The sequence below is a fragment of the Psammomys obesus genome, unplaced genomic scaffold, assembly GCF_907164565.1.
Source record: "Psammomys obesus unplaced genomic scaffold, mPsaObe1.curated_primary_1811, whole genome shotgun sequence".
In the NCBI taxonomy this organism is placed as follows: domain Eukaryota; kingdom Metazoa; phylum Chordata; class Mammalia; order Rodentia; family Muridae; genus Psammomys; species Psammomys obesus.
Window position 1 is genome coordinate 1,557,451 of NW_026592586.1, and position 22,477 is coordinate 1,579,927.

At 43.3% G+C, this 22,477-nt stretch overlaps 1 protein-coding gene across 1 annotated transcript in view; it reads left to right on the top strand.

The window, feature by feature from the left end:
- The window catches only part of Dcdc2 (doublecortin domain containing 2), a 165,459-nt gene that overhangs the window by 67,066 nt on the left and 75,916 nt on the right, over window positions 1-22,477 (top strand). Inside the window, exon 7 of the mRNA XM_055614501.1 lies at window positions 5,546-5,705. Within this exon, the coding sequence (XP_055470476.1) occupies window positions 5,546-5,705 (160 nt within the window). The remainder of the gene's footprint in view (window positions 1-5,545; window positions 5,706-22,477) is intronic.

Genomic DNA, 22,477 nt, shown 5'->3' on the forward strand with positions numbered 1-22,477 from the left:
AGCTCATACTTGCCATCGGTAGGTGTATGTGAGAGGAACATCAGTGGGATCATGGTGCAGTGTAGGAGCTCTTCAGCAAGGCAAACTCACAAAATGTCCCCAGACTTAGGGCCTACTTTTTTGGGGAGTGTGTGCGTGCAAGTTTATGAGCATTGGAATTCGTTTAGATCTTCTTGGAAACAGCCCAGGGAACTGTAGACGTAAGATCCTCTTGCTCCCCACTGTCCACAGGTTCAGAGCCAAGTTTGATCTTCCTAGTTGATCTATCAGTGAGACACAGGCAAGCCAGTCACTGAAGGGGGAGCCTGTGAGGTACAGGCAGGCAAGTGTCTGAGGGGTGTCGATGTGAGGTGCAGGCAGGTCCGCGGCCCAAGTGGCTCCTGCTACTAAATTTTGCAAGGCACCCTATAAATTTTACCCACGTCCTATTTGTTCCACTTTACCATAGCATGCTATGCCTGGGACGGCTCTCTTAGAGGACCACAGGACATAGCGGGTGTTCCTAGTACCTCAGACATCAGCGGGTGAAGTACTTGCCTTGGAAACATGATGACCCAAGTTTGGATCTTCAGCTTTAACATAAAAAAATGCATGGAGGCACGCTGTTATAATCCCAGTGGTGAGGAGACGGAGACAGGAGAATCTCAGGGGATTTCTGGCCAGCTAGTCTAGCTAAGTAGTGAGCTCTGGGATTCATGAGAGACCCTGTCTAAAACAGACAACAGCAACAAAAAAAGTGGAGAGGATAGACGACACCTGACGTCAACCTCTGGCCTCTAAATGTGCCCTCAGCGGTGCAGCCCCCACCCCAGAAATAGAGAGGGGAGAGGGAGATGTGTGACGAGGGTTGGGGGAGAAACAGGGCAGTAGAAATATCAGGCCTGGAGAAAGTGAATTGTTTTCAGCAGACAGCACTTGAGACAGCACCTTCCTCTAAAGCAGGAAAGTGTGCCGTGAATGCGAGCTGCACATAGAGGCACTGCTTTACCAACGAGCACCACAGCGGGGCTGGCAAAACTTGCTGACCACTAACGGCAATGACTGCTGATGTCTGACAGTGTTCTGTGTCACTGTGGAGCAGGTGGTCCCGTCCTCCTGTCTTTCTCCCTCTTTCACTTCCACTTGATTTATTTTTAATATATAAGTTATATGGCAAAGCATTAGCAATGCTTTCTTTTCTCTCATTTGAGTTTATATTTTACTTAAAAGGCGTCTGGATAGCAGTTCTTACTGAATGGCTCAGGGCATGTGTGAACATCAGTTATCAACATCCCTTCCTTCTATGATTGTATGAACCAACCAGTCTTTAACAATTATTTTAAAGATTATTTTATTATTATTATTATTTTAATAATTTGTTCATATTAATCACAGGTTATTTGCTTTGTATCCCAGCCATAGCCCCCTCCCTCTTTCCCTCCCAATCCCCACCCTCCCTCCTTCATCTCCTCCCTGCCCCTTTCCAAGTCCACTGCTAGGGGAGGTCCTCCTCCCCTTCCATCTGACCCTAGCTTATCAGGTATCTTCAGGACTGGCTGCAATGTCCTCCTCTGTGACCTAGCAAGGCTGATGCTCCCTCGATGGGGGGGGGGGGTGTGTGGTCAAAGAGCCAGCCATTGAGTTCATGTCAGAAATAGTCCCTGTTTCCCTTACTAGGGAAACCCACTTGAATACTGAGCTCCCATGGGCTACATCCAAGCAGGGGTTCTAGGTTATATCCATACATGGACCTGGGTTGGAGAAACAGTCTCATAAAAGACCCCATGCCCTGATATATTTGGTCCTTGTGGAGCTCCTGTCCTCTCCGGGTCATACTAACTCCCCCTTCTTTCATATGATTCCCTGCACTCTGCCCAAGGTTTGGTTATGAGTCTCAGTATCTGCTTTGATACACTGCTAGGTAGAATCTTTCAGAGGCCCTCTCTTACTTCCAATGTCCATCCCATTTGTCTTTCTAAGTGAGGATTGATCATCTTACCCCAGGTCCTCTTTCTTGTTTATCTTCTTTAGGTGTACAGATTTTAATATGTTTATCCTATCTTATAGGTCTAGTACCCACTTATAAGTGAGTATATACCATGTGTGTCTTTCTGCTCCTGGAATACCTCACTCAGAATGATCTTTTCTAGATCCCCCTATTTGCCTGCAAATTTCGTGATTTCCTTGTTTTTAATTGCTGACTAGTATTCCATTGTGTAAAAGTAGCACAATTTCTGTATCCATTTGTCAGTTGAGGGGCATCTGGATTGTTTCCAGATTCTGGTCATTACAAATAAAGCTGCTACGAACATGGTTGAACAAATGTCCTTGCTGTATACTTGAGCATCTTTTGGATATATGCCTAGGAGTGGTATAGCTGGATCTTGAGGAAGCACTATTCCTAACTGTCTGAGAAAGCACCAGATCGATTTCCAAAGTGGTTGTACAAGTTTACATTCCCACCAGCAATGGAGGAGGGTTCCCCTTTCTCCACACCCTTTCCAGCATGTGTTGTCACTTGAGGTTTTGATCTTAGCCATTCTGATAGGTGTAAGGTGAAATCTCAGGGTGGTTTTGATTTGCAGCTCTCTGATGGCTAATGAGGTTGAGCATCTCTTTAAGTGTTTCTCTGCCATTCTATATTCTTCTACAGAGAATTCTCTGTTTAGCTCCCTGCCGCATTTTTTAATTGGATTGCTTGATTTGTTGCCTTTTAACTTCTTTAGTTCTTTATATAGTCTAGATATCAGCCCTCTGTCACATATAGGGTTGGTGAAGATCCTTTCCCAGTCTGTAGGCTGTCATTTTGTTCTGACAACAGTGTCCTTTGCTTTACAGAAGCATTTCAGTTTCATGAGGTCCCATTGATTGTTGCTCTTAGAGCCTGTGCTGTTGGTCTTCTGTTTAGGAAGTTGTCTCCTGTGCCAAGGAGTTCTAGGCTCTTCCCCCCTTTTTCTTCTAACCTATTTAGTGTACCTGGTTTTATGTTGAGGTCTTTGATCCACTTGGACTTTAGTTTTGTGCAGAGTGATAAATATGGATCTATTTTCATTTTTCTGCATGTGGACATCCAGTTGGGCCAGCACCATTTGTTGAAGATGCTGTCTTTTTTCCATTGAATGGTTTTGGCTTCTTTGTCAAAAATCAAGTATTCATAGGTGTGTGGGTTTATTTCTGGGTCTTCTATGCGGTTCCATTGATCCTATTTTATTATTTTTATCATGTGTGCATGCTCATGTTTGTGCGTGTGTGCACATATACATTTGGTGTATATAGACATGTGTGCACATGTATGTAGAGGTCAGTTGACATCAAGGTTCTGTTCTATGTCTCTTCAACTTAACATTTGAGATTAAAATCTCAAAAACTGGTGATCATCATTTGGATAAAGAAATATTCATCATAATTGTTGAAAATACATGTGGATACAGGTTGATAATATCTGTTTGCAGTTATGAGTGTTACTCTGGGCCAGAAAATTAACGTCTTTCCTGTCAAACTCTGCTAAAGATTTCTCCAAAAAAGTCTTCACTATTCCTCTTCCATACAACATTTTCTATGCTGGTCAATAAATATACAGCAAAAGTCTTAATTAGGGACCGGCAACAGGGACAGATGCACAACCGACAGACAACAGATATGCCAAGACCACAAATCACATAGAAGTAGCAGACAAAGGGAAAGAGCTGGAGAATTCGTATTTGGGCTTGCTCCTGGTTCGATTATCCCAGGAAGAAATCTTTTCGTTTCTCAAGGTGACGTAACACATTTACCCATTGAGCCATCTCCCAGTCTTCAGCCCATTTTACTCAATGCTCCCTAAACAATCCCTCTCAGTGTCCCTTCTGGAAATGAGGTGAAAGCATTAGGCAATCTGCAATGAGGTCCCCAATCTTTCTTGTCCCACACTACTGCTGGTGAGTGAGGTTTTCCTGGAGAGTAGTAGCAACACCCTTGCTGGGATCCCAATTCTCGTACTGTCTGGGTTTTCTGTAGACTCCTTCCAAGTTTATCAGCATCCCCACACCTTCTAGAAAGGCACCAGCTGTCTGGGAAGGGCTGCTGTTATCACACAAGGGTTTGCAGTGTTGATCTCAGGATGCGCTGACTGCACTGAACACAGACCACAGACTGGGTCTTGGCTAACGACTTCCAGAAACTCCGAGGCCCCTGTCATGCTGCCTGTCTTCCTGTCTTTCTTCTCCAGACAGTGACTATACTGAAAAAAAACAGAAATAAATCTCTGCTTGTAGATCATTCAGTAATTAAATGGAAACTGGATGTCTAAATTGCACTTGGAATGGGAAATTAAATTATGCAAAAATGTTATAGATTTGGACAAGTTTTCATACTGCTAATAAATCTATGCATAATTCATTTTCTTGTAGGCTGTGACAAAATGGCATAAATAACTTCATTTGTAAGATGGTGATTTTTTTTCTATTCTTAATTAGGTGATGGCTAAAACCGTTTAAATGCTTTTGGGTGGCTGAATATATAAATGTTTAAAATGAGCAGTTATAATAGGCTTCCAGGCAGATTTGTTTATTTAATATTATTACATTTATTTTCAGATAGTAGCATACTACAGATGTTGCAAAAAGATTGTACCAATATGGTTGAGTTATGTATGTATGTATGTATGTATGTATGTATGTATGTATGTATGTATGTATTTATTTATTTATTTATTTTTGCAATGCCTGAGATTGAATGCAGGGGCTTGCACATGCTAGGCAAGTGCTCTATCTGATATGACTTTATGCTTTTATATCTATATCCTCTGATTTTGGAGAAAACACCATGCCCTTGCTATCAGGCAATATTCTAGTCAGGTTACACATGTTCCCCTTCATCCTGTGACAGTATAAAGGCAGGGGCGTCAGCCACGTTCAGCTGATGAGGGAATTGTGTATGCTAATGCATGTGGTCAAAGGTCAATGTCTGATGTTCCTTGCGATACCTTCCACTTGCTCGTTTGTTTGTTTGTTTGTTTGTTTTTTGACAATGCTTGCCCCACACCCCAGTGTGGATAGGCTGACTAGATGGCCAAGAAGCTCTAGGGATCCCTCCCCAGTGCTGGGACTGCAAGTGTGACCTCCATGCTTGGCTTTTCCTGTTGGTTTTGGAATTGGAACTCTGGTTCTCCTGCTTGTATGGACCAGCACTTTACTGACTGAGCCATCTGTCTCCCCTGCCCAGGAGTGGCTTTGTTTTTATTTTTTTCTGTGTGTGCTGTGGTGATGGAATCTTGGCCTCACCAAGTGCTGAGCCAGCGCTGTGCCTTTGAGCTCCAGCCTCAGCTCCAAGGGGAGTAGTCTTGTGGCATGCCTGGCACCTCTGGAGGGCTTGCCAACTGTGGGTGAATGTTTTTAGCCTTCCTCTTCTGCCAGACCTTCCCCTGCCTCTAGGAAGGTGTGTTTGCAGTTAGAGTGAAACCAAGATCAAGAGCTGGGAATTAATGCAGGCCCTGTCCTTGGGATCACTAGCTAACCACATGCATGTACTGGAAATACATTTGATAGTCCACTAGCCGATAGTAAGGGTCTAATCTTTTGTCATTTAGGGAAATTATCGCCAATCTAAGTCAACCATCGGCTCCAGTGATAACTCATCTCCTCAGCCCCTGAAGAGGAAAGGGAAGAAAGACTCAAACTCAGAAAAACCCACAAAAGTGAAAGAAAGCATGAAGTCCAAGAGTTCCCAACAAACAATCCTAAACAATGGTGAGTTTGTTGTTATAGAATCATGTTGTTATTTTTTTAAGAATGTGAATCCATTTTTAATTCTTAATTTAAAAATTTTTAAATTGTTTGTGTTTGTGTGCATGTATGTATGTATGTATGTATGTACATGTGAATGCAGGAACCCGTGGAAGCTGGGAACCAAATGTGAATGCCTGGAACTGAATTCAGATCCTCTGGAAAAGTGACAAGTAGTCTTAACCACCGAGCCTTCTCTCCAGCCTCTCAATTTTCATTCTTTACTTGATAATGTTCATTTCTCTAGGCTCACAGAGGGTATTCCTTTTTGTCTTGTCATATGTGAGGTTGTTCAAAGAAGATTTTCACTGGGCAAGAAGCAACTGTTTCTTACACTGGTCTCCTACTTTAAGGCAGGAGACCTTAAAGTAGGACAAAAGGAAACATTGCCATCTTGTGCACCTATTGACAGTGCTTGCTTGGTGTTTTTGCACCCTGTTTTAGTCTGCTGACACTGGCCTCTGTGGGTTGAGGGTCTACAACTCTTGTCTGCACTCATGATTTGCTTGTATTCACATCTCACATTTCCTGAAAGATGTTCTGATATCCAAGTGAATACTAAACACACATAAACTTTACAAAAAGTAGCTAAAAGATAAATTGAAAAGGTTTTGAGCCAGCCATGGTAGTGCATGCCTGTAATCTCAGTACTTGGGAAGTGGAGGCAGGAGGATTAGTCAAGAGATTGAGGCCAGTCTATGCTATAAAATGAGTTCCAGGCCCTCTGTGTCTCAAAAAACAAAACAAAACAAAACAAAACAAAAACCAAAAGCATAAACAAGCAAAAACCCAACAAACAAAACACAAAGCAGAACATTGCAGTTGTCTGAGGTCCATTCATGTGAGACAAAGCTGTCCTCAAATCAGGACAAGAGTAATGATATGGTGAACTTTCACACTAGGTTTTTTGTTTGTTTGTTTGTTTGTTTTGGTGTTTTTTTGTGGAGAAGAGCTGTGTTTGGTTTTATTTCAAATGTATTCTCAACAGAGTGGGCTTATAGGAGTGGAGAGAGATAGTTGGCTCAGGCAATAGCTGGCTGGAAACAGAAAATGGAGTGACTGCTTTGCCTCCCCTACTCATGGTCCATCCACAGAAGACATGTGTGAAATGATCTGGGTGAAGACAGATGGGCGAAGGTTGTAAGTCATCAATAGAGTCCAGCCATCTGACATGAAGAATCATGTAGGATGAAGGGCATGCAGTCATGCAGGGCACTAGTTTAGAGAGCTTAGAGGATGCCACACAGATGCCTAAAGAATCAAAGACAAGTGATCCAAGGTCAAAGAGCCCCCTCTCTCCTCCCCTCCCAAACCCATCCTCCTTCCCCCTTTTCCTCTCATTTCCCCTCTCCAAGTCCACTGACAGGGGAGGTCTTCCTCCCCTTCCATCTGACCCTAGCCTATCAGGTCTCATCAGGACTGTCTGCATTCTTTTCCTCTGTGTTCTGGTAAGGCTGCCCACCCCCTCAGGGGGAGGTGATCAAAGAGCCAGCCACTGAGTTCATGTCAGAGACAGCCCCTATTCCCCTTACTAGGGAGCCTATTTGGAGACTGAGCTGCCATGTGCTACATCTGTGTAGGGGTTCTAGGTTATTTTCATGCATGGTCCTTGGTTGGAGTATCAGTCTCAGAAAAGACGTCTGTGCCAAGATTTTTTGGTTTTGTTGCTCTCTTTGTGGAGTTCCAGTCCTCTCCAGGTCTTTCTATCTCCTCCTCCTTTCCTAAGATTCCCTGCACTCTGCCCAAAGTTTGGCTATGAGTCTCAGCATCTGCTTTGATACCCTGCTAGGTGGAGTATTTCAGAGGCCCACTGTAGTAGGCTCCTGTCCTGTTCCTTGTCTTTACCCTCTTCCTATGTCTATCCCATTTGCCTTTCTGAATGAGGATTTGCCTTTCTGAATCAGGATTTTGAATTAGGATTCTGAATGAGGATCCATGGACCTCCTTCTTGCTTAGCTTCTTTAGGTGTACAGATTTTAGTATGGTTATCCTATATTGTATGTCTAATATCCATTTATAAGTGAGTATATACCATGTGCATCTTTCTGCTTCAGGGATACCTTACTCATCCTGTGCAGGCTGAAGAACATGAGACTGGGTCAGCATTCCTTTCATTGGGAAGCAGATTATTGGCAAAACGAACTATTAGAAATCTTATCTTTTGTGGAAATTCACAAGGAGTCTTCAATAATATTTCTCCTTTGGGCATGAAAACAGCAACCATTTCTAATACTGAAGCAAGCAGTTTTTAACATGTGATGAGAAAAGGTGGACCCATTCAGGGGTCCATGCCTGGCCTCGAGAGAGTGTGAAGTCCTTTCAGATAGCTTCCATCCTAAGAGGTAGTTTTCAAGCTAGCTTTGTAACGCCTGGGATGTAGGTTCGTAAACAGCTCTAGCTCACTATTCCCTGCAAAACTGTGAGGCCCTTTCAAATAAAGGTCTTAGGGTCTGATTTTCCCCCTCCATACAAGGGCCATGCTACCGGATTAAAAGACTTGCTGAAGAGCTGAGGTGAGACATTTATATATTTTTTCCACAATAGAAAGATTATATGATGCCCCCAAAAAATCTCTGACATCCAAAAACATTTATTTTCCATGAAAAATGAAAGAAAAGGTATAGTTCTATAGTTGAAGTGGCCACTTGTTAAATTTAAGTGTATTAGTTCATATCTGCATGATTGAAATCCAAGCAACTTCTCCTTAAAGTTCCCTCCCATGTCCTTTGCTATAAGACGTTTCCATATTATAATGTCACATGTGTCTTTCCCCCAGTTCAGCCTTTGTATTCATTCATAATCAAAGCTTCTTTTTGCTTTAACGCCATCATTTTTAGTAAATGGATCCAAGTGTGTGCTTCTTGATGCTCAGGTCTCTAGAGGGCTCAAGCAAAAGGAACAGAGACCACAAGCAAAAAGAATATGTAGGATGCAGGGAATCAAGATGATGAATAAAATGTGCAGGGGCTGCTTTTAGAGACGAACCTAGTCTTTTCTAATGTATGTATTATTGAGGAAACTATTTGCTAGTTCAAAGCCTTACATGTTAGAATTAGAGTGAAGATGTATGCACACAACGGTCAGCTTGCTTGGTCATCATGTGCGTCCCCTAGCAAGGGGAGTGGTGGGGTGAGGGCTGTCTCTGACAAGGACTCTCTTGCATGCTTTTTGATCACCTACCCCTGGCAGGGCTGCCTGGCCAGGCCACTGAGGTAGAGAATGCACTCAGCCCTGATACCACTTGATGTGCTGGGAGGGATGGGTGTGTGTGTGTGGGCTCCCCTTTTCTGAAGATGTGGGGAGGGGAGATTTGGGGAAGAGGGAAGGGGGTGGGACCAGGAGGAGATGATGATTATGATGTTAAGTGAATAAATAAATTTTAAAAATTAATAAAAATGAAAAAAATTACTATCTTAAATTATGTACAAATAATAATCCAGTGTTGTGTACCTATATACTGTTTTCATTACGACATTTTAAAAAATGATTATGATTTTATTCACACGTTTTGCTTTTGTAAAAACTCTGTTTTCTGATGATATTCAGCAATCAAGTAAAGGCTCCTTGAACCAGCAATGCTGCCTTCTGACTGTAGATGGCAACGTAGCTCTAATTTTGTTTTCATTTTCTTTCTTTTTCCTTGACTCTGTTTCTCTCTGTAACAGTAAAGCTTAATAATTCAGACAGAGCAGTGACATATTTCTTCAGGGAAACAAATCCCATTTTCTTTTGTAGCCAAGATGCAAAGTAAGATTGGTGAGTGATTGATGAAGGTGGGTATGCAGCGTGCTTCCGTGCTGCCTATGAGATCAGCCTCAATGGCTGCACAGTGGTACCCTTTTCCTTGTCTTCCGCTGCCTGGAGAGATGTTTAGAGGTGTTAACTAGCTGCCCTCTCAACTGTGAGCTAAAACATGATGATGATTATTTTGAAACAGCATTTGGATGCCTGGTTATATCCATTGCTATTATTAATATTGGATAACTGAAAAAAAAATACAGAAAATCTGGGAGTTTAGGTAGAAATATCAGAAAGACTGTGAAGAAAAGAGCCTATATTGTCACTACTTACATTTCGCTGATAACAAAAAAGCACTTTTAAAAGCAAAGTATTAATGTGACACAAAAGGCAAAGGTTGTCTTCTTTCGGAGGATTGTGGTTCTCTAGCGCACATGTATGTGTCTTGTTCCTGGAAGGGGACACTTGTGTATTTAGACTCCCAACGAGAGCAGGTGCAGCAATGGCAGAGGACGCCCGAATGTTACATCCTTGCTGTCTGACTGCCCTTGAGCAGCCATGTTTTTCCAAATAACTACTGCCTGCACACACTTTGCCTGTGTCATCCCAAGCATGAAGCATGGCAATAATTCATCCTCAAAACCACATCACATGGGCCAGGACCTGAGTGTCCTTGGCTCAGTCATGAACCAGCTTAGGCACCTATATGGTTCTGTCTCACAAGAAACTGGGGATAAACCCAGAGGCACATTTGGAAAACATGCTCTCTAGACTCCTAACCTGGAAGGGGCATTGTGGATCAGAAGGTACACACTGGAGGGCGCCAAACTGATGTGGTGATGTTTCATAAGCTGAAGTAGTAAGATTTGCTGGTGACTCTTGCTACCCTATTCATCTGATGAATTAGAGACACATGTTTTCTGTATCTCTATTGATCATTGCCACATAACAATGCTGTTGTGAGTGGACTTCTTAAAAGACTGGGTACTAACTTATCCCACCCCTCACAGGATCAACAGATTGTACAAGAATATTTCTTGTGTGCTTAATTCTATAATTCAACTTCCCTTAACAAAATTAGTTTTAGAGTATGTACTTTGTTATTTACTTTAATGATGGAATACTGAAAAATTGAAAGCTGGATGAATATAAGTAAGGAATATAGCACTAGTCATTTTTTAATTCTGAGTATAGAATCCAAGGTCTTGCATGTGGTCTGTGCTCTACCACTGAGCCACACCTCAGTCTTCAGTAGTATGTGTGTGTATGTATGTATGTATGTACAATGGATGTGTGCTGGGTACCATTAGAGGCTAGAAAAGGTCACTGGATCTTCAGGAACTTTAGGGACAGTTGTGAGCCACTTTTTATGCTAGGACCTGAACCTGGTCTCATGTAAGAGCAGCCAGTGCTCTTAATTGCTGAGCCACCTGGGCTTATTTTGCATATACAGTTTGAGGGCACAGTCCACTATGGCAGGGGAGGGATAGCAGCAGAAACTTGAGGAAAGTATTAGGGTTCTCTAGGAGGAGCAGGACTGACAGAATGAATCTCTCTATGTATACATACATATATATACATAGGGGTTTTCTTTCTTTTCTTCTTGTTTATGCTTCCCTCATACAATACATCCTGACCACAGCCTCCTCTCCCTCCACTTCTTCTGGCCCCACTTCTTCTCTTCCCCATCCACTGCTCCTCTCTTTTCTTCAGAAAAGAGCAGGCTTTCCAGGGATGTCAGAGAAAAAGGGAGAAAAAGGGTCCCAAGAGTAGGCAAAAGAGTCAGATACCCCCATTCCTACTGTTAGGAGTCCCACACAACCCCCAGCCAAACAACATGTATGCAGAGAGCCTAGCACACAGACCCCTGCAGTCTCCATGATTATTGCTTCAATGTCTGTGCGTCCCATGAGCCCCGCTTAGTTGATTCTGTGGGCTGTGTTCTCCTGGTGTCGCTGACCTCTCTGCTTCCTACACTACTTCCTCACCCTCTTTCATAGGGTTTCCTGAGCTCCACCTAATGTTTGAGGGTGGGTTTTTGCATCTGCTTCCACCAGCTGCTCAAAGAAGCCTCTTTGATGATGATTGGGCTAGGCACCAATCTACATAGGGATTTTCAAACCTTTGGAAGGCTGTATTTCAAGGATTCATTTTAAGTAGGTATATTGGGACTCAGATTATATTGTATATGTGTATTTCTTGTAGACCTCAATGTGATGTATCATTCAACTTAGTAATTGTGTTGTACAGGTGGCATGTGAGGTACCAACAATTGCAAGGATGTTTCCAGTGGAAAATGAAGAAGGAATTCCATCCCAGAAAGCCAAGAACTTATTCTATACTACTATATGTAGATAAAGAACTGCCCGAGGTCAATTTACTGGTTTGGGCTTGGTAGGAGTCCAAGGTGGGGACAGAGGTTCTTTCTTTAGCGTGCTCTGCTGTGGGAGGAGTGTGTTGGGGCTGCCTCTTCCTCATATCACCTGGCTCCTGGGTTCGGCTTGCACTGTTCTCAGCCGTTGCCCATTACTTCTAAGTAGAACCGTTTTCTTTCTCGTATTACCAAGGGCTCCAGCAATTCCAAGGCATTGTCCTCACTCAACGTCATGTCTGAGCCTCTTGCAGCTTACTAAGCTGAAGCAGAGAAGTTTGTAAGGCACACTAAAGCTGGGACGAGATGTTTCAGGAAGAACTACAGTTGTGTCACCCCAGGACTTTCATTTGGGGATCTGAGGTCTAGACTGGGCTTGGCTCTTCTGGTGTCATAAAAGATTTTTAGGCCCATGCACTTCATAGGGGATGACAAAGGTGCAGGAAGAGAAGCAGCTGGGATTTATTTTCATTATCCCTCCCCATGCTCTCTTTTCTTTTCTCAGGCCTGGGGTGGAATAGAATCAGGATGGGGCTTGGGCCACTACTGGATCACTGACTCCTTGCCCACCCACCACAGATGAAGGGCACAGACAGGCATTCACTAGCAGATAATGCAGAGTGGCTATTCGTTGGGCGAGTGTGCATGCATGCATGTGGTCCATAAGGCCTGTGTTGTAATCACTGAAATTAAGTGCTACAAGTCACAACTGTTATGATGACCACGTCTGGCAACAAGTCAGTGCTAGATACTGATCTGATATTTTACAAGCATTGCTTTCAAATTCTCAGCCTGACCTAAATGACATTTCCCTAGCTTGGCAAATGGCCTGGAAATGGGGAAGGAGAAAAGGCAGTTTATCCAGAGTCCAAAGGCATGACAATAGCCAATGCTTCTGGAAATGCCCTGGCTGATATGCAACAGGCTTGGCGGTGGGCATTCCTGTGTGAATATTGGCAGTGCATCTCGGGAGGGCTGGGAGATACTATTCGTTTATGTTGTGACCTCTCTTCCTTTAGGGCTAAGAGTGTTGATGTCTCACATTCTGGAGAGTTCTCATTGTTTCACTCATGACTTCCAGTATTTCTTCTTCCCATTGGGGCTCGGGTGAATTGGTTTCAGTCCCTTTTCTTCTTTGGCAACCTGGTGTACAGTGGGTCTTCTCTGTTCTCCCGCAGGCCAGCCAGGGACAGAGTCCATCTTCAGCATTTAGGGAACACTGGAATAGATGACTGTCTGTGCAGCTGACCTCTAGTTTACTCATCAGGTGACCAGACTTGTTTACTTTTTTTTTAGAGAGAGAGAGTAAGTATCATTGTGTAGCCCATGCTACCCTAGAACTTTTTCTATAATCCAGGCTGACTTTTAACTTGGGCTAACCCTCTTGTCTCAGTGCTGCTGTTACAGGCATGAGCTACCACCCCAAGCCATCCTTATGTATTCATTAGAGAGTTGTCTGAATACCCCAGATCTCACACACTTGAGGAGCCCTCCTCCATGTCCTTAGAGGAGCCCTCTTTCTAAGAGCTACTTCATTTATAAGCATCCCTGAGTGCCTGCTGGGTACCACATGCTGAGCTAACCCTCAGGTTAGCTGCGTTTTCATTCCTTCATCCCAATTGCTATGAATTTATTATTTTACTCCGAGTGGTCATAATTCTGTCTTTATGGAGAAGATTTTTTTTTGCGAAGTAGAACCAATTTCTCTTTTTCATTTCAGTGGTCAATTTTTCCCCTGCCATCTATCAATGCCAAAACATGTTTTGTCATGCAAATGTTGACATTTTTCATTGTTGGTATGAAGTCTTTTTCTTGGGCCTTTATGTCTATCCTCTGTGTCTAAAGATTAGAAGCTTTCTGAGAACAACGAAGGCCTTCCCACCCGGTGTACATTTACGGTGGCATTGGGGAGAATCAGCATTGCTAGTTGCTACTGTAAGACAGAATAGAGATATTTTTCCAACACACAATGTGCTGGGTCTTTTCTGTAGACCGTGGCCTACTTTATATCTGACTCTATTTTTGTTCTTCCTTGCTGCCCTAGTTGTTTTTAGCCCAAGATAGAACCTTTATTGGAGACCAGCATGCCTTGTGCTATCACAGAGGGGAGAAAGAGAAAGAGAAAAATATCTACAAAGAACTTCTGAGCATCCTAAATTTAGAGGGTTTCTACTTATTTTTATTCTATACAATTGGATGATAAGTCAAAATTGGTCTGATTTCACTCCTTTTAAAATGCCATCGTAACAGCCACTTCTCACTTTGAGACAGGTGCCCTCAGTTTACAGGTTCATAACTCTCTGTAGCTGGGTCCTCATAGGCACAACTTTGCTTAACAGTAAGAAAGCCACACAGAGAAATCATTTTCCAAAGGGGTTGGTGCCCCAATAAAGAAACAAGGTGCTTCTACATAAATCCTGAGGACAGGTCCTGAGGCTGCACCTCATCAGGCTGGTGACTGACTGACATCACCCCAGCCCACTGTGCAGAGTGAATGGACAGGTCTGAAGAGGAAGCTATTAACCTAGTCATTTCCTAAAGTGGAGTTCGTGAAGGAGACTTTGAAAGACTTTTGATAGATGTTTCTAACAATAAGAGTTTGATCTCAAAGACTATAAATTTGGGAAATGGATTATTCAAGATTAAGGCACATTTCCTGCTGAAAGACTTTGAAATCCTTGCAGGTGTACATACTCCTGTGTACATAGTATGTACGTCTGTGTGTGCATGAAATATGCATGTGTGTATGTATGTGTGTGTACACTCGGTGCACATGCATGCAGAGGCTACAGAAGATATTGGGAGTCTTGCTCTTTCACCCTCTGTCTTATTTCCTGGAGACAGAATCTCTCAGTGAATGTGGGGCTAGGTTGCTGGCCAACATACCCTGCAATCCTCCTTAGCTGGTATCTCACAGTGCTGGGGTTGTGGGTCTGCCCATGGCTACACCTGAGTTTCTATGTGTGTTCTGGGGATCAGAACTAAGGTCTTCATGTCTGTGCAGCAAAGCATCTTGCCTTCTGAGCTTCTCCTCCAGCCATCTTTCAGAGCCTTCACGATGTAAATATTCCATGCTTGCTCTCTTTCTTCCCTTCTTCTTTTCGTTCTTCTTCTTTCTTTCTCTACCCCTTCTTTCTCCCTTCTTATTCGTTTTTCTCTCTTTTCTTTCCTCCCTCCTTCTCCCACCCACTCTTTCTTTTTCTCTTTCTTCTTTTTGAGGAAGGCTTTTAGCACACAGTGCAGGCTGACCTCAAACTCACCATCCTCCAGTCTCAGCCTCCTCCATTTTGCTTTGTGCTTCCCCCCTCCCCCATGGGTCCTGGTTACTGAAGACCAACTGGGGAAGAAGCAAGGGCCCCACACAGGTGTCGAGGCAGAGGGGCATCCAATAGCAACTCTTCTTATGCAATTCTGGTGAGCAGAGCTAGCATCCTGACTACCATTTTCTGGGTGCGTATGTGCCAGGGTCATACAGAGCATGTCAGGTGTACAGTCTCATTAATGCTCACAGCTGCTGTGTGAGGCAGATGTCCTCATTGCTGCCATTACCCCATCTTATTGATGAAGAAGCTAAAGTGCTGAAGTGTTACAAAGCCTGCTTGTGACTCTTCAGTGCTGCTCACTGTCAAGGCTGTCATTTAGGACACAGGGCTGTGCTCTGCTGTCCCACAGATCATTATATAGTTCATTAATTCAAAATGGCATGTACACACGGGGACCAGTAATAGTGTTTATTAATGACAGAAAAAATAAAGTTAAAAAAAAGGCGGTATGTATTTGACAGCCCTTATGTTCTTTACAAATTGAAGAATTATAACGCGAGACCAGGCTGCTGTTTACTTTGTCCTCTGCTTCATTAAATTTGTGTTCCCTTAGTGATGATAAAGACATTCAGTGGGGGTTCACAGCAGGAAAAATGCATGTTAGCCATGCTGAAGGAGGCAATGCATGTGAGATTAAGATGAAAACTTGCTGTGTACCTGCTTTAGTGTGTGTGTGTGTAAGTGAAGGAAGGTTCTCTCCTTTCACTGTGGGTCCCAGGATTGACCCACACTGCCGCCCCATTACTCTCTTACTTATTAATTAATTAATTAATTAATTAATTAATTAAATTTAATTTATAAGATAGGGTTTCTCTGTGTAGCCTTGGCTGTCCTGGACTCACTTTGTAGACCAGGCTGGCCTTGAATGCACAGAGATCTGCCTGCCTCTGCTTCCCAAGTGCTGGGATTACAAGTATGCATCACCACTGCCCGGCTGATAATTTTCTCCTGTCTACTTTGTATATATATTTTCTGCTGGAATTTCTGCTGAGAAGCAAACATTTTGGGCTGTTTAATTTTCATCTTTGTTCCCCCTTTCTAATCTTCCGTCTCTTGTCTTTTTCCTCTAATTTCTAGAAAATGTCTTGAACTTTATCTTTTTAAAAAAAAATTCATATTTATTTTACGTACATTGGTGTTTTGACTGCATATGTCTGTGTGAGGGTGTCAGATCCTTAGAACAGGAATTGCAGACAGTTTTGAGATGCCATGTTAGTTGCTGGGACTTGAACTCACATCCTCCGGAAGACCAGCCAGTGCTCTTAACCACTGAGCCACCTCTCCAGCCCCTGTCTCCCACTTCTTCTGTCAATCTTTTCTCCATCCTGTTTTTAGTTCCCTAACTGGTATATGTATTCTTAGAATTAAAAAAGTAAAGCTAACATTCTATTCTATTCTTCTCTATCCCACCTTTATTTATTTACTTTTCATTAGTTTAAATCCAAGAGAGGTTCAGTATTTCACAGGTTCTGTGTCCATTGGCCTTTGCAGAGGTTGCATTGGAATGTAGCATGAACTGTGCCACAGTTTCCATGCTTTCAAGGTGTCTTTCCTCAGATCACTCTGGTTTTGTTCTGTTTACCTCCAGGAGTCACTGTTGTTTTCTGTTTAGACACATAAACACATCTCTTGCCTGAGTAGAATTCAGTTTCATCTCAGGCATAAATACCTTAAATTTTAAGAAAAGCTGTGTGCTCTTTGGTTCTGGAGACCTAGCTGACAGTCAGCAAAAATAGCCTTGCACCACAGCCTTCCAGACACACTTGCCTTTTAGAAGATGGTGGAAGGAAGAGGGCAAGGCCTGTTGTACCTCAGGTTCTGTTCATACGAAAGAAACAGCACTTTCCTTTACCTTGCTCAGTTTATTAGCTTATAGTTTTAAAGTCTGTTTGTGTTCTCAGAACTGCTGAGATTCCTCTGAATTCTCCTTGTTCTGTGTGTACCTCCCTGTTTATATGTATGTATGTGTATTGTGTGTTTGCATGTGTGTTTATGTATGTGTGCGAGTGTATAATGTGTGTGTACTGTGTGATGTGTATATAATGTGTAATGTGTGTGTGTGATGTGTGTGTTAGCCCCAGTTATGATGGATGCTTTACTCAAACCCTGCTCACATCCCAGTGAGTCCCTATAGGTCTTCTCAGATGTCCTGTGCCTCAGTGGTGACTGTAAGCTGGTTGGAGTTGGCTACATCAGGAAGCAGTTATAGCTTCTCAGTCAATGAGTGAAGTCTTTTCTCTGGGCTGGGATGAGCCCACGAGGGTGGGGAAGCATGCACCTTTGTGGCATGTTCTGAAAATGCTGATGTGTGGGCAGGATTTAGGTGAGATGCATAATTGGATCACGCTGTGTCAATGTCCACCTGCACCATTGTTTACACACACCATTTCTCAAATAAATATAGAGATTATCATCCAGAAACCTAAGACACTGGGCTGGAACAGGGTTAAGAACATTGTGCTTTGTGGGGAAAGAATCCCAGGCCCAACTCTGCCTGGTCTCTGCCTGGTCCTGGTTTTTCCTATCAGGTGGCTTCAGTGACAAGGATAGATTTTAGCTGTGAACTTCGGGAGGCTTTTGAAGTAATGGAGTTTCCTCCTTGGGTTTTTGAGAGATAGTTCATAGTAATTATGAATTATCCCCCCACATAATTACTATGGATTGGGGGGAATTACCTAGAGATTTGGAGATCTAGGAATTGATTAAACAAGTAGCCAAGGAAAGGGATGATGATGGAGGCAAGTTGACAGTGAAGCAGACAGCAGAGGGAGGCTTGTTAAATCTGGAGCAGACAGGATGAATACAACTTGCAATTTTGTGTAAGGCAGTATGCGTGACCCCCAAATAGGGACCATATAGTGTTTGGCCTGGGCAACAGCTAATTTGATTGGTGCCATTACGTTTCAGGAAACTTGCACACAAGGAGAGGTAGAGTGCTAAAGGGGCCATACGGTACTTTGAGCTGTGTGTGGATCTCCTGCAACCTCAAAAGCTTCCCCTGAAGGTGTCCTGGGACTCAGGGGCCCAGGAACCACACAAATCTGAGATGGGACAATGTCCCAGTGGAACACAGGGGCCCAGGAGCCACACAGCTCTGAGGTGGGACAGTGTCCTAATAGAAGGGCATCCTGAGAGACAGGGGCCAAGGAGTTACACAGCTCTGAGAGGAGGGCTTCTCAGCAGAGAGGTTGAAGCTCCAAGGGGAGCTTTCCCCAACTCCAACTGAGGAGCTCAGGAGCCTCAGCCCTACTCTACTTCTTCCCTTCTTTCCTTCTTTTCTTCATTGCCTCTTGGCTTCTTTGGAAGAGAGAGTCACACCAGGCAGCAAATCTCATGAAAGAGATTTATTGGAAGGTCCAGGAATGGACAGACAAAGCCATGTGCAGCTGCCTCTGCATGTATTGATTATAAAGGCTCTGTAGCGGTGAGCATGCTGTCGGGGAGGGCACAGAGAGGAGCTGTTCAGCCTCCGTCCCTTACATCAGTGCAGTTATCCACACGGGCTCCGTCATATGATGCCATCCATCTTGTGTGCATAGCATCAATGTGGGAAGGACCCAATGCTCAAGCCAGCTCAGATGCTGGCCACTCTGTAGAGTTCCTGAGGACTGTAGAATAATAGCAAGGCCACAGGTGTAAACAGACTTCCAGAGCTGTGGATCCAGAAACTATTCTTTGGGTATGAGGTAAAAATGTTGTCTCAAAATGAGTGGCTATTCTCCACAACTGTTTTACTACCAAAAAGATCCATCCAGCAGGACAGACAGTGCAAGTGTGGGATTAGACCAAGACAGCATTAGAAACAAAAAGGAACAGTGGGTTTTTTTTCTTACATGAAATAATTATATCATTTATCCTTCACTGGTCCAAAAGTTCTTGATAATTCAGTCTGTCTTTGGAATCAGCGATGTGGGCTGCCATTGTTCCAAGTGTCATGAAGAATATTCCCTCAGCACAGGAAGCTTAAAGGAATGATGGAGAGAGCTACTGACAAATGGCTTCCACACGTTTTACCTGGCAGTCTTCACCCTGGTGTTTCTGGGGTCTATCACAGTTTCGGTTTCGAGGTTTGCTAGCTAAAACAGAGCCCAACACCTAATTAGCATATCACTTTTTAACTTTCAGATGAGTGAGCTTGTCACTTGGGAAGTCTTGTTTTTTTTTTTTTTTTTTTTTTTTTTTTTGGTGAGGAAATCCAAGACAGAGGGGCTGAAAAAATTCTTTAACAGGGTATATGGATGCTGCCTGTTTAATTTCTAAATTTTAAAATAAGTTTTAGAAAATAAACAATTCCTTTTAGATTTTATTACCATGTTCACCCTGAGGTTATAATTTAGAAGCACAATTATTGCTACTTAGCATTTTTATAGTAATGGAACTGCACTAAAATGAATAAAACACTCTTCCAAAGTAGCGAGAGGCTTGAGGAAGGAACAATGAGAGGAGGCGCAGTTAGTTAGGACTGGCCCCAGACCAGGAACACAGGAGTCCGTCTGAACCATTTTTAACCATTGATTCGAGTTTCCTGGGGCCTATCTGACTATCTCATTGCTGTATCAAAATAACTGGCAAAAATGGTTTAGGAAAGCAAGGCTTTGTTTTGGTTCATGGTTGAGGAAGGAATGCTGTTTATCCTGACAGGGACCCCATGGCAGCAGGGGTATGAAGCAGAGAGGACATAGGAAGTGTGGTCAGGGTTTTCAGGTTCATGCCTGTGACCTCTGTCCTTCATCAGGATGCTGCTCTCTGTTCCACAGCTTTTGGAAACAGCTTTCAGCTGGGAACCACGTTTTCTATGGAGACACATCAAATTTGAACCACATTGCCTTGCATGGATTTGTTCCCTCTCCCTTCCGAGACATGGTTGCCCCTCTAATCTGATCCCAGCAGCTGAACCCTGAAGACTGATAATGGAGTTGAAGAAGGCAGTACGATCAGAAAGTAGTGGAAGGAGAAAGGAGGACAGGGTCAGCCAGAGGACCTGACCCTCATTTCTCATTCTATTGTGATTTTTGAAATGAAAAATAACCAAGCATTTATTCGTGATTTACAGTCAGGTTCTTTATCACAGTGTATGATCAACACACTGACTATGCTTCTCAGGGAAGGGCATGGACATGTGTGTGTGAAACCCCATGATTTTCTCATGGAGCTTAAAACTGAGCCATTCTTGTTAGTGAGAGGTGGGTGTGGCCCGTGGAGGACTCACAGGCCCTGAGATGCTTGGAAGCACAAAGGGCAGGTGAGCTGCTGCCTGGGAATTGGGATTTAGCTGAGTGAAGAAGTCCTGGGCATATAATTTGGAGAGGAAAAAAAAAAAAAAAGAAATGGGTCTAATTTTAGTATTTAACTCTCAAATGCATTTTAAACCAAGAGTAGTTAAATGTTAATTAAACCTCCAAATTAGAACAGTAATTTAATTTAATATGATCAGGGAAGGGAAGGTTGTTTGTAGACTTGTTTATCGAACAATGGAGATTTGCTATAATTATTTCTTTTTTTCCTTTTTATTTTTTATTTCTTGAGTCAGGGTTTTTTTTTTTTTTTTTTTTTTTTTTTTTTTTTTTTTTTTTGCAGCCCAGACTGACTGGGAATTCTCGTTGTAGCTCGCTCAGGATGGTCTCAAATTCAAGTGAATCCTCCAGTGTTCCTCCTCCTCCTCTTCCTCCTCCTCCCCCTCTTCCTCCTCCTCCTCCTTCTCCTCCTCCTCTTCTTCTTCCTCCTCTTCCTCTCCTTCCATGTAGGAAGTAAACTTAGGGCTTCACACACAAAGATAAGGAACAACATGCCTCACTCAGCGCTCCCATTCTTGGAGTATCTGTGCATCCGTCATTGCTATGCACCCTTCTCTAAAGCTCCGTGCACAACCTATTCAGGCATTGCAAAGTTCGTTCCAGACACAACCCTGGGATTTGCTCATTTTTTTTTTTTAATTTTAGATTGAGACCCATATTTTTAACTATGCAAAATTTCTATCTTGATTTCCCACAAGCACAATCATGGTTGTCGTTTGAAAGTTTTATAATAATGAAAAAATAATTTAAAATGACCATGGGCCTTGAGGGATGGCCCAGGAGTTAAGAGCTCTTGCTGCTCTTGCATGAGTTCCGATCTAAGCACCCACATGGCAGTTCACATCTGTCTGTAGCTCAGGCTTCAGGGGATTAGATGGCCTCTCTGGCCCCCACAGGCACTTGCACTCACATTCATATACCTACATAAAGACCACATACACATAATAAAAAAAATAAAGTTCTAAAAAAAGAGTAAGACTAATTACTTTTTGGTGCTGGGACTTCCCAGCACCAAATTTTAGGACCTCACACACAGCTCTGTGTCCTACCCGAGTCCTCCTGTGTGCTCTTCTACAAACCCTAGCAGTAATTACTTAATTTAAATCATTAAAATCATTATTTTTAATTTAAACTGTGTGCATTTATGTGTACATCAATGGGGCTACTCGAGGTGGTTTTGAACCACCTGACGTGAGTTTTGGGCACCAAACTCAGGTCGTTCGGAAGAACAGCCAGTGTTCTTAATCACTGAGCCATCTCTCCAGCCCCTGAGAAAATACTTTTGAAAATTATTTGTGTGTTAAGACGTCTTCCATGAACTGCTTTCCCTTTCTGCACAGATGTCCCCGCATGGCCCCATTTCAGGACGGTGGCTACCTGTGGATGTGCATGGGGTCAGGTCGGTGGGGAGGCAGCACAGTGTAGGCATTCAGTCTCCACCTCACAGCCATTAGACTTCTTGCCCAGCCTGTTTTCTAATCCCCTCCTGGTCCCTGGCCACTGCTCGGTTCCTGCTACCAGCTGAAGCAGCTGGGCTTTTCTGTCACCCCATCTCTGCATCTAAATAGAAGGACCCATTTCTTCCACCTTCTTGCCGTGCATTCACTTCTGTCCTTGTCGACATGACCAAGCACCTGGCAAGAGGCAGCTGAAGGGCGGAGGGGCTGTTTTGGCTCACGGAGGGGAAGGCCTGTCAGTCAGAATGGGAGGCAGCCTATCATGTCATGTCAGAGGTCAGGAAGCAGAAAGAGGTCAGAAAGTTGAGTGAGGTGTCAAACCCTCGAGTTCTGTCCTGCCAACCCACTTCTTCCACCACCTACAGGATCCACAACCTTCTAGAACAGCTCATTCTCTGAAGATGGAGTGTTCAGATACAGGAGCCTGTGGGAGACATTTCATAGTCAAACCACATGGCCTCTGCCATTTGGCCTTTGAAGCCCTCTTGGTTTACTCACTCTTCTTTTCCACGTGAATGACTACAGCCTTTATTCTTCATTTTCTCCCAAGCTC